The sequence below is a fragment of the Leptodactylus fuscus genome, chromosome 4, assembly GCF_031893055.1.
Source record: "Leptodactylus fuscus isolate aLepFus1 chromosome 4, aLepFus1.hap2, whole genome shotgun sequence".
In the NCBI taxonomy this organism is placed as follows: Eukaryota; Metazoa; Chordata; class Amphibia; order Anura; family Leptodactylidae; genus Leptodactylus; species Leptodactylus fuscus.
The window spans coordinates 101350156-101366543 of record NC_134268.1 but is presented as its reverse complement, the minus strand read 5'-3'; the positions used below and the strand labels follow the sequence as shown (position 1 = coordinate 101366543).

Here is a 16388-nt window from a genome sequence, read left to right as displayed (position 1 = left end):
ACCTCCTTCAACCACCGAGCGCGTGACATGAAGAGACGTGACACAGCATTGATCATGTCACATGCCTTTGTGTGCACCTGTGCTGCTCTCCTGATTTGTCTATTACTAAATACTATACTCGGTAAGGACCTTTCTGACTTCAGACAGTTACATGACTGTTCTCTAGTCATGTGACTGGGAAGGCTTGTCTATGCTTGTAAGATGGTCCTTTTATTTGAAGAAAAGTTGTATCCCGTGCAGTGGAGGAAGATGGAGAGATGTGGGGAGCAGGGTGAACTGTGGGGGGAGGGATGTGGGGTACATGATGTTTTGTACATGGTGAACTGTGTGTGTGTGTGGGGGGGGGGGAACGTGTAGAGCTTGGGGTGTTTGTATATGCTCCATGCATTAAAATTACATTCAGGGGGTTCTAGAGATGCACAGGAAGCTTATGAAAATTTAGGAATCTTTCATATCTGTGTTAGGTTTGCGTAAGAGGCGCAAAGTAACTCCTCAATTGGTGGTGCATGGGCAATTAATAGTGTGCTTTAGGCTAAGACCCCAAGTAGCTGGACGCAGCCAAAAAGCCTTGCGGAAAAAACCACTGTGGCAACGCATAGTGATTTCCCATAGTGCATTCATACAAAGTTTGCAGAATTTTCCTCGGCGGACTTTCTGCTTCCATTATACCTGCTTCCATTATTTCAGGGAAACTGCTGGTGTTTCCTTAGGTATAGTTGACATGCTGCAATTTCCAAAAACGCAAAATTTCCACTGCGTGTATTTTTCTGCAATGCGTGGTTGGGATTCACTAGAATCCTATCCAACTTGGAGGACTTTTCTCTCTGCATTTTTCAGGCATAAACCCATTGGACCCCATTATAGTCTGTGGGGTTGGCGGGTAACCACTTTTTAAACAGATTAGGTTTCTCGAATGCAGGTGTGAACTTAGCATCACAAACATAACTGAAGTTGGAACCAAATTATTATAAAGGTCACTGTGACCAATAGGGGGCAAAAATGGTGCCTACAAATGATGGTAAATAGAGGACTCACATAGAGTTGGCAAAATACTGTCACTGGTAAGAACCTGCTCCTTCTGGAGCAGGGGATTTAGGTAATTCACTGTGAGTTGGCTAAATACTACTTCAGTTCAGGACCTGACCACTAGGGGGCAAAATGGTCCTCATCAGTAATGGGAAAAAGATCACATAGAGCAGGATATATTTACTACTAGCTGGAATAAACCTTTATTCAAAGGAATAAACCTTCCCTGTCTTCTCTCTGGGAGCTCCAGCTGAAGTTACAGCCAGCTCCCAGCTTCAGCAGTTGCGCGATCTCTGTGCAACTGCTGTGTTCTGACTGGACGTACTGGTACGTCCTGTCAGAACTAGGCAACCACTTCCCGGACGTTTATACTCTATGGGTGGTCTGGAAGTGGTTAAGGGACATAGCTAGCGAACTGAATTACACAAAATCGACAGTGGCCTATGTGATTACGAAGTGGAAGGTGAATGGTGATTGTTGGAACGTGCCCCAAGTTGGGAGAGTCCCGAAACTGGGAGATAGAGACCGACGAGTGCTAGCCAGAGAAACCACACCCAACCGATGGCTCACATACACCAGGAGTTTCAACAGGCATCCGGGAGTATTGTGTCGATCAATACCATCTGTAAGGAAGCATCTGCTGGGTTCTACCAACTATTGAATATGAATAAATGTTGTTTTTCTATTCTATCACAGGTGTCAAAATACTTATTGGTAGACGGTATAAAATATACGATATAAAATTCCCTGGAAATGAATAATACCCGCATGTTCCTTTTTAATTTAATAATGCTCCTATGTGCCCCCTTTATTTAATAGTGCCTCTCAATGAATAATTCTCCCTTAAATCAATATTGCCCGAGTGCCACCTAAAATTAATATCGTCCAATTCCCTTCTTATTAATGATAACCTCTTATGTCTCCTTGTACAAATTATGCCCTTGTTGCCCTCTTACATAAATGCCCCTCTTGTATTAATAATGCCTATTAATAACCCCTTTGTATTAAATGGGTTGTCCAGAAAGTAGACAAACCACAGTGAAGGTGGGAAAAGTGAAACATAAAAATCATACTCAGGCTGGGTTCACACCAGCGCTTGAACTCCGTTCAGGGATTCCAACCCCCATTCTGCTCGAAACGCTAAGAGAGAAAAGCGCTACAAGCAGGACATTTCTCTCCGTAGCATTTTTTGGGCAAAAACCAGGCAGAAACCCAACGGACTCCAATCTATGTGGTGTGAGGGTAACCGCTTTTTTAGGTCCGCAAGTGGACCCAAAAAACTAAAACCACGCACAAACCGAGTGCTATTGTGAACCCAGCCTTACCTGTCCCCAGTGTTCTGGTGTCTGCCGCCACTGTCTGTTCAGACACTTGCCATACATGACTGCTGAGGCCATCATTGTCCTCAGTGTTGGCAGGAAAGGACCCAGTGATGTATATAAGTGACATCACTGGGTCCTTTCCAACCACTGCTGAGGCCAATTATGTGCAATGCAGGACTTGCAGCAAAGAAGCAGTGTACGTGTGTCTGAACAGACAGCAACAGAGAGCTTTGGACATCGGTAGCCCAGGGACAAGTGAATATTTTTTTATGTTTTATCTACTTCGCCTCCTCTCCAATTTGTCCAATACAATCCTTACCAGTAAGTGTTATTATTCCCTAGAAAACCCCTTTAACTCCAGAGCACTACGGGACGGGAACTCCATGATTTGGGAAAAATTGCGGCGTTTTACAATAGGGGCAAGGTGGAAGGGATTCTAGCAAATCCCATGCACACTGTGGTCTGCGGTGATTTCCAAAACCGGTGTGGTTTTGGAAATCGCAGCATGTCAATTATATCTAAGGAAACGCCGGCGGTTTTCCCATAGGTATAATTGTAACAGAAAGTCCGCTGAGGAAATCTCTGCAAACTTTCTGTTTAAAGCGCTGCAGGAAGAACCACGATGCGTTGCCACCGCAGTTTTTCCCACAGCGCATTTGCTGCAGGACGTCCCGAGGGGCCTTAGCCTAATACTGCCCCATTGTCCCCTAATATTATCTCCCCTTAAATTTATATAGCCCCCACTAACCTTTCTCTATAATTTATATCCTCTTTTATTAAAGCCCCCTAATACCCCTTCCATTAGCTTTAGCCTCTTATCTTGCTAAATTCCCAATTCTATGTATTCCCCTCCCCCATATCCACCTACCTACCTACCTCGTAAGTGGCTTGTGGCTTACGGGCTGCTTACTAGCAGACAAGGAACCTAGATGCTTCCTTCTCTACTATGTAATTCAACTGTATCGGTGTCATGAAGACGCCGATGCAGTTGATGTGTGGGTCAACCTGTGTTGCGGCCGGCCCGAGGTGCCCCCCCCCAGATTCAGTGGGCCCGGGGCCCCTGCCCCTTCCCCCACTAGCTACACCCGGTGGTGTACTCTGTATTTAGTCACAACCTTATTGTAATTAATGGTGTCTGTCTGCATTTTATTGATTGGTCCATTTGAATTTAGCGCTAAAGCAGGTTTTTTGATGTTCAATTCAAATTGGACGAACTATAGTGTAGTGGCCCTCTGCGGCTATTAGCGCTGCCGGACCCCCTAGGATTCGGCCCAGTGCTGTGATGTCACAGTACAGGGATGTTACAGTAAATCATTGGTGTTCAAGAGTTTAAAAAAAAAAAAAGCATAGCTGATCTGTGCCATTGTGAGCAGCACATTCTGCTATGAATCAGCCCTTTGAATCTAGTTTTAAAGCTCCTGCAGTGACATTGTATTCTAATGAACAGCCGGAGATGCTGTGGTCAATGAAGTTGTGTGACCACTTCCTGTGTACAGAAATAGGTAGCGCTGTCACGTAGGCCAGTAGTTTCACTATCAGTTTGTTCATGTCCCACTAACCCAGGCTGGCTGAGCTTACAAGGCAAAATCTCATTTTAATGGGGAAAAGGTAAGATGCGTTTAATTTTTGCAGCATATGTCCTATACCCATCTTTCTGAGTTTTCTGAGGCAGTTAGATTTTTTTCAGCTTAATGGTGGCTGACTCCCCTTTAAGCTACTTGTACCCCCTTTTTTTGCATAAATTGCGCCTTTTTGAAATCTTTTTCTGTCCTGAATTTCATTTTTGAAACATTTGCCCTTTTTTTTCCCCCGCAGACGTTATGCTGCTCTCGCCACTTTTGCTTTTTGGTGAGAAAAGTGGCGTGGCCTAAATGGAAATCTTTTTCACCCTGTATTTATGACTTGCACCTTTTAAAAAAGAAGCAACAAAGGTGCAAATGTCCTCCAGTCCATGGGCAGCATAAAAGAGCCAGTCAGTTTAGAAAGCATTAAAACTGCACAATTGCGCCTTTTTTGTGCCTTTTTCACTAAAAGAAGGGGCAAAGTGCACATGCTCTAAAAGGTGCATCTATTCTAACATGTGCACAGCATTTAACAAGGAGGTGCACCACAGTAAAACTAGTCTAAAAAAGGCACAGCTGTAAAAAGTATGGACAAAAAAGGGGCAGATGATATAACCCACCATATCTTGATAATCTATGACTTCCACTACTGTCTTTTCAAAGGTGTATAACCTATAGTAATAGGAGGTGGAGTTACTTGTCCAGTTTAATGAGCAGGACTAGAAGGAAATTCTCACATTGCTTGTAAACCTTTTCCTGTTTAAACACGGTATTTACTGAGTGCAATCTGCCTGACACTGACTGGTCATGGAACAAAGGTAAGTAAAAAAAAAAAAAAATAGTACTGATACTAAGTTAATTTATTGAGATAATCATATGATATTGATTTTAATATTTATAAAATAAAAAACAAGTTCTTACAAAAAAAATCTGAATAATGTTATTTACATATAAAATGTATTATATTGTGAATATATGTATATGACAGTGATGGAAAAAGTCATGGAAAGAAGCTATATCCCCCCTAGTATTCTGTTATGTGTGTCTTAGGCTCCAGAGAATGTGTTGTGTGCAGGGGAAATCTCTGACTTTTCAATACTGGACTTTTGGCAAAGAAGAAAAATGGCCTGGAGTTGGATTGGGGAATAGTTGGGTGGGCCGCCAGTTCCTAACTCCTTAGGACTAGGTTGCTGGTTAAATACTGGTTAATCAGCTGCACCTGCATCATAGGCATAAGGAGTAGCTGATGCTGGGACTACAGGGACTGAAATGCTTTACGCTGCTTGTTTCTGTGTGTCCAGTGATTGGGAGACGACATCGGATATAGTCAGGAATATTAATTGATCAGTCGACCAGGAGTTAGCTTTTTCTGTTTTGTAAATGTTTTATTTATGGACTTAAAAATAAAACACAGACAACTCTTTATACAGTGTCACTGTCTATCTGTTCTGAACTTGTTTTTTTCAAGTGCATCATATCATATAAAGTATCACTTTTCGCCCTTTCCACTTTACTTTAGATACTTTATATGACATGATACACTTATTGTAGATGGATTTTTCCCTAATTATCATCATGTATTAATTAATCCTGTGAGTATTATATACCTGTAATGATTGCACAAAGGCTCATTGGAGCTGAAATGTTGCAACGTGGAATAAACACCAGTCAGGTTTTTTTGCCACTCAATTATTAATATCTATCTATCTATACACTTTACACTACAACTCTGCAATTGAACTTACAATCAAATGATATTTGTTCCATTCTAAAATTCTATGCATATGCCTGTTTTATGCAGCTCTGCTGCTAGGATATTTCCTTGCAAAGTTATTACTTATATAGTATGAAGTTTTACTAACGTTATGGAATATGCAGAAGTGAAAGGAGTGCTAAAAATGTTTTCATTGAATAGGGTGTGACCTGGATTCACAGAATAATATACTTAGGCTCAAGGTACATTTCTAAAACTTGTTCTTTTTACTAGTCGGACAACTATCTGAAAATATGCTGCAGACAATATTATCCTGCAAATATAAGCCCTTCAATCAACCACATAGATGGTAAAACAAAAATGATATGAGACTTGGAATATGGTACTGCGCTAATTTAATATTCTCTGGTAAAAAAGATTGAAGAAGTAAAAATAAAGTATACATATTTACTATTGTCATATTAATTTTGAAAGAATGGCAAGGTAGCTGTATACTTCCCTTTATATTCAATAATTCACAACATTATATGTAGAAGGTCTCATAAAGCTACATTTAGTATCACTTACATATTTATAAAATGTATTTGTTTTCCCTTTTACACTTCACTTTCCTTTTGGATCTATTTTTGACTTTTGTGTCTTACCTTTGGTTCACATCTGTGTTTGGTAATTTGTTCGGGGAGTCTGCATGGGGACCCCTCCGAAACGGACTACCGCATTTGCAAGAGGTGTACAGTGAAAGCACACGGACCCCATAGACTATAATGGGGTCCGTGTGCTTGCCGTGCACTGTCCGCACGAATCATGCAGACAGGAAAGTGGAATGTGAAGTATTTTCCTGTCCGCATGTTCCCTGCAGAGATCTCGCCGCAAGCACACAGACCCCATTATAGTCTATGGGGTCCGTATGCTTTCACTGCACACCACTTGCAAATGCGTTCGGTAGTCCATTCGGGGGGTCCCCATGCGGAATCCCACGAACAGATTATCGACGCAGATATGATCTAGGCCTTAGGGGTTAAACATTAGGTGTCAGCTATCTTTGGCCCAGGCTGGAGATTTAAAATGAGTCTACTGCTTGTCCTGTATTGTACCTTGCAGCGATAAATGACATGTACGTGTGTAACTTTTATGGATTTGAAGAAAAACAACTTTACTGTGTGGTATGCAAATGACGAAGTTGGTGCTGTGGGGATGGGCCTTTAGCCCTGGGGCACTGCTTTTATCACTCAGACCTTATATCATATTTTTTGCATGTCACTCTGTGCAGTGACAGTTGACTCCTTCCACTATTATGACATCAGCCCTGGGAGCACTATTCCTGCTACTTAAGTAGGATGAGTAAAGAAACACCCCCAGTACCCCAAGTGCCTTGTTTGCACAAGGCTTCAATGTTACTTTTCCCCAAATCTATAAATGCATACCTCCCACATCGCACCTACAACTGTGTTAGTGAGACTGCGGAGAGAGCGGCGGGGGACCGAGGAAAAGGTGAGTTTAAGTGGTTTTTGTGTGTAGACATTGAGGTGGAACATGAAACTGGGGGCAGATGAAGGAGAGGGTGGCATGACACTGGGGGCAGAGATGGGGGGACATGAATCTGGGGGCAGAGATGGGGGAACATGAATCTGGGGGCAAAGAAGGGGTGACATGATTCTGGGGGCAGAGATGGGGGGACATGAATCTGGGGGAAGAGATGGAGGGGACATGAAACTGTGGGCAAAGATGGGGGGACATGAAACTGGGGGCAGAGATGGTGGGGGGACATGAAACTGGCGGCAGATGAAGGGTGTATATGAAACTGGGGGAGAGATAGAGGGGGAACATATGATTTACGGGTGACTGTAGGAGGATTATACTGTGTGGGGGCACATGAAAAATTAATATGAATAGGCGAAGTCAACACAAAAGTGGGTGGAGCTAAACTTGCAGCACACTACGCACGCCACACATTTTGTTCCTCTTTCGGTTCTACAAAAGTTGGGAGGTATGTAAATGTACCTACAAAAGGTATGCTGTTTATTACTGTAATGTGTTCAGTAACATGGCGATGACAGTTGAATATGCTTCAGGGAGGTGGTATATTCCCTATCAGTGTGGTAGAGTGAATTGATAACCATCATTATATTACAATAATGTGGTGCAGAGAGAAGTGCCATAATATACTAGAATAATCAAAGGCACAACCATAGGAAAAAGAAAAAAGGGGATTAAAACTTAACCTTTAATAAATAAGATAGGACAACGTGGTAAATGTGTGAATAAAAACTACACACATATGGGGGCAACACAGTGACTCAGTGGTTAGCAGCACTGGAGTCCTGGGGTTGAATCCTGCCAGGAACAACATCTGCAAGGAGTTTATATGTTCTCCCCGTGTTTGTGTGGATTTCTTCCCATACTACAAAGAAATACTGATATCTCCATGTAACATGTTGCTATATTACCATCTGTTAGTACTTGTTGATGGAGACTGATTAAGACAGTACCAGTAGCTGAATGTACCAGTACCATATGTGATATTTCCTCACTTAGGCCCTGTTCCCACAGAGTAACGTGCCGCTCATTTAGACACATAAACACGTGTCAGTGTGAGGCGCTTCAAAACAGATCCCATTGACTTCAATGTGTGCCGGCTTACGCACGCTACACACTGAAATAAATGGGAGGCTTTATAACCCAAAACATATCCCATTGATTTCAATGGGTAGCGCGCGTAAGGCGGCACCCATTGAAGTCAATGGGATCTGTTTTGAAGTGTCTCATTCTGACACATGTTTACATATCTAAATGAGCAGCGCGTTACTCCCCTGCATAGTTATTGGTGTAAAAAAAGCGCCAGGGAAGGTGGGAGGGGAATCAAATTTTTAAAGTACGATTATTTTGAATACCGTAGTATTCGATCGAATACCTACTCGATCGAATACTACTCGCTCATCTCTAGTATTTACCTGTTCAGTTGTATCCATCACTACTTTGGTCTCGTATGTGTGTCATTTTTATTCACACATTTCTTACATTTTATCCTATCTTATTTATTAAAAGTTAAGTTTTAGTCCCCTTTTTATTTTTTGGTATTGGTACTATAGGGGACACACAGTTAGACTTAGTAGAGGTCTGGCAATACTATACTATACAGGGTTGGCAACTGGTCAGAAAACATGCCAAGTCAGTATTGAATCAAACAGAACAGAAGAACAGGACAAGAACCAAAAGGGACATGACTGTTCAGGCCCAGAATAGCTGAAGGGTCCCTCTAATATACTGGGGCAGCAGGGCATTGACAGGAGGAAACAGTATAGGCACACTCTGCCATTTATATAAAAAAAAGCTAGGGCACAGGGTTTTTTGGACTGGAACATGAGGCGGAGGCCGCCTCAGGTTCTGATCCAAAATACGGGTAGCCGCAACTGAATGCTGGTGCACTGCATCGGCATCCAGCCGCGCACTGCACTCCGGATTAGGCCCAATGAATGGATTGCCATTTTGCCCTAATTTTTATTTTTAAGCAAACAATGATTGCATGAATTATACAGGTATCAGCCAAGTTAAGGTCAATGCTCTGTGTTCAGCATTAGGTGCATTTCATTAAGGAGAAAAAAACCTGGTAAGAGCAATTGGTAGAAGAAGAATACTAAGAGAATGTGAAGTATTGAAGTATGTGAAGCATTTAGTGTATGTTTAGAAAGGTTACCACGGCTCAAAAATCCTTTTTATCATGGTTAAGAAAGTGTTTATTACACTCAGCTGCCACTTTTACTACTACCCTATGGTAGATTAATATTTGATTCCATATTTGTGTATATGAATGTTAAAAGGCTTAGAAAAGAAGGGTCTGGAAGTAAATTATGTAAAATCATATACAACTTATATTTAGGTTTTAGTATACCGGTAATTATATCCCAGCCTCACAGTAATTTGAATGACTTATTTTTCAGAAAAATTTGCCTAGTAAACAGGTAGGCAATGCGGGCAGGTGATAATAATTCTATATTGTTCTATTTGCTTTTTATAAGTGACACATAAATCATAAGCTCTCTATCAGTGGTTACAGATGAATTCATTAAAGTGTTACAATTCTTATCTTTGCGCTACATTAGTGTTTAGTAGTGCTTCTACTATACAATAAAATACAATTTTATTATCATTTAAAAAACCTGATTTATATTCGACAGTCTATAATGTACTTTACAGACTGCAAGATATCATTGAGATATATAAAAATATTATTACAATAATATCACACTTCCTCCTCAGGATCTTCGAAGAAGATGATATAAAGGTTCTACAGATGAAGCAAAATTTTATCTGATACCAAAAACCAATATCTTACCATTGAGAGTCATTTTAAGACTATGGCCCCACATAGATAGCTGCAGCGAAAAAGCGTTTTCTGTCCCTATTATACCTATACAGAAACCACCAGCATTTCCATAGGTATCATTTACATGCTGTAATTTACGAAAACCCAACGGCAGTATTTCCATATTTGTGTATAGCATTAGCCAGAATCCAATTCACTTTGTAGGTACTGTAAAATGCAGAGACCAAATCATTTCATTTATTCGATTATTCGATGTGGGGCCCCAGCCTACAAGTGAAGTTACAGGTAAAGGGATTTTGCCCACAAGTCAAACATACTCCCTTTTGGGAACAACAAAATGGACTGAATGTGTTCTCAAAATAGATAAATGACGTTTTTCACTGTTGTATAAATAAGCCTTAAAGGGGTATTCCCATGAACATAATCTTATCTATATTTGTAGATAATTAAAAGTTAAAGGGATGCTATCATTAAAACTCATTTTTTTCTGCCTAACACGTCGGAATAGCCTTAAGAAAGGCTATTGTTCTCATACCTTTAGATGTCTTCTCCGCGCCACCATTCAGTATATAATCCGGTTTTCGTTAAATGATTTCTCTCGCAGCTCTCTCCAGTGCTGCCTCCATCTTCTTTAGGAATGGCCTCTCTTCGCGTCTTCTTCCGGCGGAGATGTTAAAATTTTAGGCCTCAGGCCTAGGGCAAAGCCGACTGCACATGCCCGCCGACCATAAGAAAATGGCCGCTTACACAGTATTGTAAGTGGCCATTTTCTAGTGGCCGGCAGGCATACGCAGTTGGCTGCCCGAGGCCTAGAAGTTTGAAGCCACCGCCGGAAGAAGACGCTAAGAAGACCCATTCCTGAGGAAGATGGAGGCGACGCTGGAGAGTTCTCTCGCAGCATTGGGTACCCAATTGGCCCACCCCCAGCCAATTCATCTGATGTGTGCACCCTCGGCTCTGCTATATCAGATGGGCTGACCGGCACACGGTGTAGTTGAGCAGAACTGGCTCAGCACTGCTAAGTCTCTGCAGTAGCAGGCTCTGCTACATCAGATGTAGCAGAGCCGAGTGTGCACACTCGGCTCTGCTATATCAGAAGGGCTGACCGGCACACGGTGTAGTTGAGCAGAACTGGCTCAGCACTGCTAAGTCTCTGCATTCCCATAGGAATGCATTGGCCAGCCTTCGGCCAATCAGCGCTGGCTCTGCCGGAGAAGGCGGAGTCTAAGGTCGGACCTGAATGGAGACTGGTGTGGAGCGATCTTAGACTCCGCCTCCTCCAGCAGAGCCAGCGCTGATTGGTCGAGTTCCGTACTCTGGCCAATCAGCGCTGTCCAATGCATTCCTATGGGAAAAAGTTTATGTCACAAAAATCACAATTACACACCCGATAGAGCCCCAAAAAGTTATTTTTAATAACATTCCTACCTAAATAAAGGTTATCCCTAGCTATCCCTGCTTGTACAGCTATCCCTGTCTCTTAGTCACAAAGTTCACATTCTCATATGACCCGGATTTGAAATCCACTATTCGTCTAAAATGGAGGTCACCTGATTTCGGCAGTCAATGACTTTTTCCGATTTTTTTCGATGCCTCTGGTGTCGTAGTTCCTGTCCCACCTCCCCTGTGCTGTTATTAGTGCAGAAAAAGCGCCAGGGAAGGTGGGAGGGGAATCAAATTTTTTTGGAGTTTGCCACGTGATGTTCGATTCGAATCGAACATCTCGAACAGCCTGATATCCGATTGAACATGTGTTCGATAGAACACTGTTCGCTCATCTCTAGTAGCCACCAGTCAGTAGTAAAGCACAACCTCATGTCTAGCTGAAAACAACAGCTGTGTCACAGAATGAGTGTCTCAGTGTCTCAAAAAAACTGCACCTAATTACATAAAGATGTAAAAAAGAGTGTTTGCACATATAGGTGTATCAGTAGGGTTGAGCAATCGTGTTCGGAAAAGATCGGATTCCGATCGGCGATCGAGAAAATTTCACGATCGCCATCGGAATTCCAAACACGATCTTTTTATGTGGGATCGAGATCTGTGATTTTTCCCACAATGCATTGCTTAGCCTTCACACTGAGTATACGATGTATATTCAGTGTGAAGGCTCCGCTGCAGTTCCATAGGAATGAATGGAAGCAGCCGACACACAGCCTTAACCCCCTGCGCGCCGGCTGCCTTCATTCATTCAAATGGAAGGCTAAACTAAATCTCTAGTAGCTACTTACCTCTAGAGATGGCTGCTCCAGTGCCCTCCTTCTTCTTGCCTCGCTGCCCCGCCTCCCAGGTTAGTGTTTAAAGCGCTAGGTAGGCGGGGCTTGTGGCTTAGTGTGGGCGGGTACAGGGCGGGGAGACGTGACGTCTCCCCTCCCAGTACCCGCCCACACTCTCCTAACCTGGAAGGGAGGGGGCAGCGAAGAGAGAAGAGCAGCGTGGAGCAGCAGCGAGGCGAAGAATGAAGGCACGGGGCACAGGACCAGCCATCTCTGGAGGTAAGTGGACACCAGGGGGTAGGATCACTTTTAAAATCCGATCTCCGATTAATAAAAAAATCCCATTGACTTACATTGGGATCGGAATTGGGATCGAGATCGGGTTTGAATGAAAAATGATCGGAAATCGGATTTTAAAATCGATCCTGAAAAGTCAAGATCGGCTCAACCCCATGTATCAGTAAACACTATTGTAGCCACCAGTCAGTAGTAAAGCACAACCTCATATCTAGCTGAAAACAACAACTGTGTCTCAGTATCTCAAAGACCTGCAACTAGGTTTAATAGTTGCAGACGGTCGCTCAAAAGCAGTGAACCCGTATGCAAACAAATAAACAAGTACATGACATGCCTAAAGAGACCAGTTCAATATGTAATATCAAAACCAAATGTGCTTACCCATGTGTAGGGCTAGGCTAGAGCCCGGGACCTGTGGTGAGTGGGTCACCCGACGCGCGTTTCGGCGCTCTTGCCTTTGTCAGGGGAAGTGGTCTAGATAGCCTGAGACAGGAGGTCTTTTAAATAACTAGATGGAATCTCATTGGTGTATATAGAATGCAATACTGGTCAACATACTACTACATACTACTAAACATCCAATGCCTATCCAGACCATGTCAGGAATATCCTAGCTCTAGGGCAGGGATAGGGAACCTTCGGCTCTCCAGCTGCTGTGAAACTACAACTCCCATCATGCTCCATTCACTTCCATGGGAGTTCCAAGAACAGCAGAGCAAGTATGCATGCTGGGAATTGTAGTTTTGCAACAGCTGGAGAGCCGTACGTTCCCTACCCCTGCTCTAGGGGGAGTATGCCAGACTGATTAGCGGCGTATGTGCATCGTTAAGACGTCCCACCTTGCGCGACGCCCGTGACAGTGAGGCTCGGGACGAAATATCGCCCTCCAAGTCTCGCGTGCAGTTGAGGGCATCGCGCGAGCGAAGTGCTGCGACATGCATGCGCACCAAGTACGGCAAGAATATTTTCTTATTGGGAAAGCATAAATGCAACTGAATACAAATTATGATAATAAATAGATACAGATTATAATCCAATGAATGTGAAGTGAAAGATGTTGAATAAAGTGCATATAATACAAACACTGATTGACAAAATACAAGTGATTGATGTCAATGGATCACAGAAAAACCAAAAAATAAGTATGAGTCCGTGTGAATGAGTGCCTAGTGTAAAACCATGATTAGTACATAAACGTGAGGTGAGAGTGAAAAATTAAAGGTTTAAATGAGGAAATGTGAACAGTGTGAATAGTGGAAATTGGAGCCCTAATAAAATGCACAAAAATCAAAAAGTGCATGAAAACTGCTGAAGAAAAATAATAATAATACCAATAGTGAAATAAAAATAATATAGAATAAATGTAAATAGAAATGGAAAAAGTAAAAGGGCAAAAATAAATAAAAAATACAAAATAAAAATATAAAAATAAAAAAATAAAATAAAAAATGAAAAAATAAAAAGTAAAAAATAAAAAATATGTAAAAATAACTAGTGCAAATCAAAATTAATTATCATGCAGTACCAAGTGCCATACTGGCTTTCTTATCCTTTTTTTTCTTTTTTTTTTTTCGTTTTTTCTTTTCCTTTTTCTTTTTGCATCCCTTTTTCCCCTTTTAGGGCAGCTGCATTCCAATACCACCAAGATAGAAGCGAAAATAATATCCAATCATATATGAACCTCACGGCCAACACATCAAGACAACAGAGAATGGGTCAATCCTGTGTAAATACAAATACAAATCAATATCAAACCATAACACATTTAATGAAGTCTAGACACACACATATACATACAAATTTACAAAGGTACAGGTACAGAAAAGAAACTAAGCCCAGGATTTCATTTAGTCCTGCTGGCGCAAGAGAACCAAGAGTCCAAATCTATTTGGATTTGAGTTGATCCAAACGTTGTTTTAGATTCCCCCCTCTTAAATCCGTTTCAATCATATCAATGCCGCATACACGAAAATGTGTAGGGTCACTCTCGTAACAGCGTGCAAAATGATGTGCCACTGGTTTATTTCTATCCCCAATTAAGTTGGGGGTCAGCAGATGTCAGTATATATCTCACAGGTTCATGTACTCTTGTTTTTAATTCACGAGAGGTCAATCCAACGTATATTTTGGGACAGGGACATACAGCACAGTAGACTACATACCTGCTATTGCATGTTATCCTCTTCCTTATTTTATATGTTTTGTCTTTCCTTGCATTGGAAAATTCGGAAGTCCTTAGGATGTTAGGACATGTGACACAACGTCCACATGGGAAACAACCTGTTGTAGAACCACTGCTGCCAAATGGGTTCAAGGTTTTAGTCTTGTAGTGACTATGCATCAATGTATCGCGTAGATTCTTGCCTCTTCTGGGGGTGATTTTAGGTGTAGCTGAAATATATTTAGAAATACAGAGAGAGAGGGGCACCGAGCCGACCAATGTGTAGAAATGATGGGTAAAAAGTAGGTAAGCAAAAAATTTGTCCGCTCACCTGGAAGAGTTGTGTGTGACACAACAACTCTATGACGTATAATATTGGAAGCAATAGGGACACGGGCAGCCGCTGGAAAGAACGCCTGCAAGACGTCAAGGCAATGAAGCGAAAGAGGGACCGTCCTCCTTGTGGAAGATGAAAGGAAAACCGCGCTCGCCCAGGTACAATGAAAAGACTTTATTTCGCACAACGCGTTTCGAGCATACTGCTCTTTCTCAAGTGCATATGATCAACCTTAAAATTAACAACAACATCCAGAACAACAATAAATACTTCAAAATTTAGATAAATAGTTAAAATATCCAGTTATACAAAGGCTAAGGATATCATGATAAGGTCCAGTAAGTTGCTACACTTATGGACTAAGCTAAGAGAATTCTAACAGTCTCATTAGATGTGTGAATAATCACATAGAATAGAACTGCTAAATGAAATAAACCTTACTAACACAACACAAATAGGAGAGATGATAATCATTGCAATCTAAAACATTATTCAACTTGTAGGTGAACATAAATAGCTCACTATAGATAAAACATACAGATCAGGCCATGTTGTAAAAAATCCCTCAAGCACTAAATAAAGTGCCAGGGGAGTCACTCAAATCCTACTTCACCATAAATCCTAATGGTTCTGATTCCATGTATACTTGTCATGTATTCTTGTTATGTGTTTATATCCTCCCATCAGAACCATTAGGATTTATGGTGAAGTAGGATTTGAGTGACTCCCCTGGCACTTTATTTAGTGCTTGAGGGATTTTTTACAACATGGCCTGATCTGTATGTTTTATCTATAGTGAGCTATTTATGTTCACCTACAAGTTGAATAATGTTTTAGATTGCAATGATTATCATCTCTCCTATTTGTGTTGTGTTAGTAAGGTTTATTTCATTTAGCAGTTCTATTCTATGTGATTATTCACACATCTAATGAGACTGTTAGAATTCTCTTAGCTTAGTCCATAAGTGTAGCAACTTACTGGACCTTATCATGATATCCTTAGCCTTTGTATAACTGGATATTTTAACTATTTATCTAAATTTTGAAGTATTTATTGTTGTTCTGGATGTTGTTGTTAATTTTAAGGTTGATCATATGCACTTGAGAAAGAGCAGTATGCTCGAAACGCGTTGTGCGAAATAAAGTCTTTTCATTGTACCTGGGCGAGCGCGGTTTTCCTTTCATCTTCCACAAGGAGGACGGTCCCTCTTTCGCTTCATATATTTAGAAATGACAGGGTTGCCCAATAAAATTGGCCAGAATTTACAAATAATTTTCGACATTTGATTCCAGTGAGAGTGGTATCTAGTGATATATCGCACATCAGTTATATCTGTTTTTTTGTGATTTATCGAATGAACAAGATCCCTCCGAGGGGTGTTTTTTGCTCGGTTAAATGCTGACGTAATTGTTCTATTACTATACCCTC

At 41.5% G+C, this 16388-nt stretch overlaps 1 protein-coding gene across 1 annotated transcript in view; it reads left to right on the top strand.

The window, feature by feature from the left end:
• Window positions 1-4656: 4656 nt before the first annotated feature.
• Window positions 4657-16388, top strand: part of LOC142200512 (cytidine monophosphate-N-acetylneuraminic acid hydroxylase-like) — a 138431-nt gene continuing 126699 nt past the window's right edge. Inside the window, exon 1 of the mRNA XM_075270937.1 lies at window positions 4657-4728. Coding sequence (XP_075127038.1) covers window positions 4718-4728 — 11 coding nt within the window. The 5' untranslated portion in view covers window positions 4657-4717. The remainder of the gene's footprint in view (window positions 4729-16388) is intronic.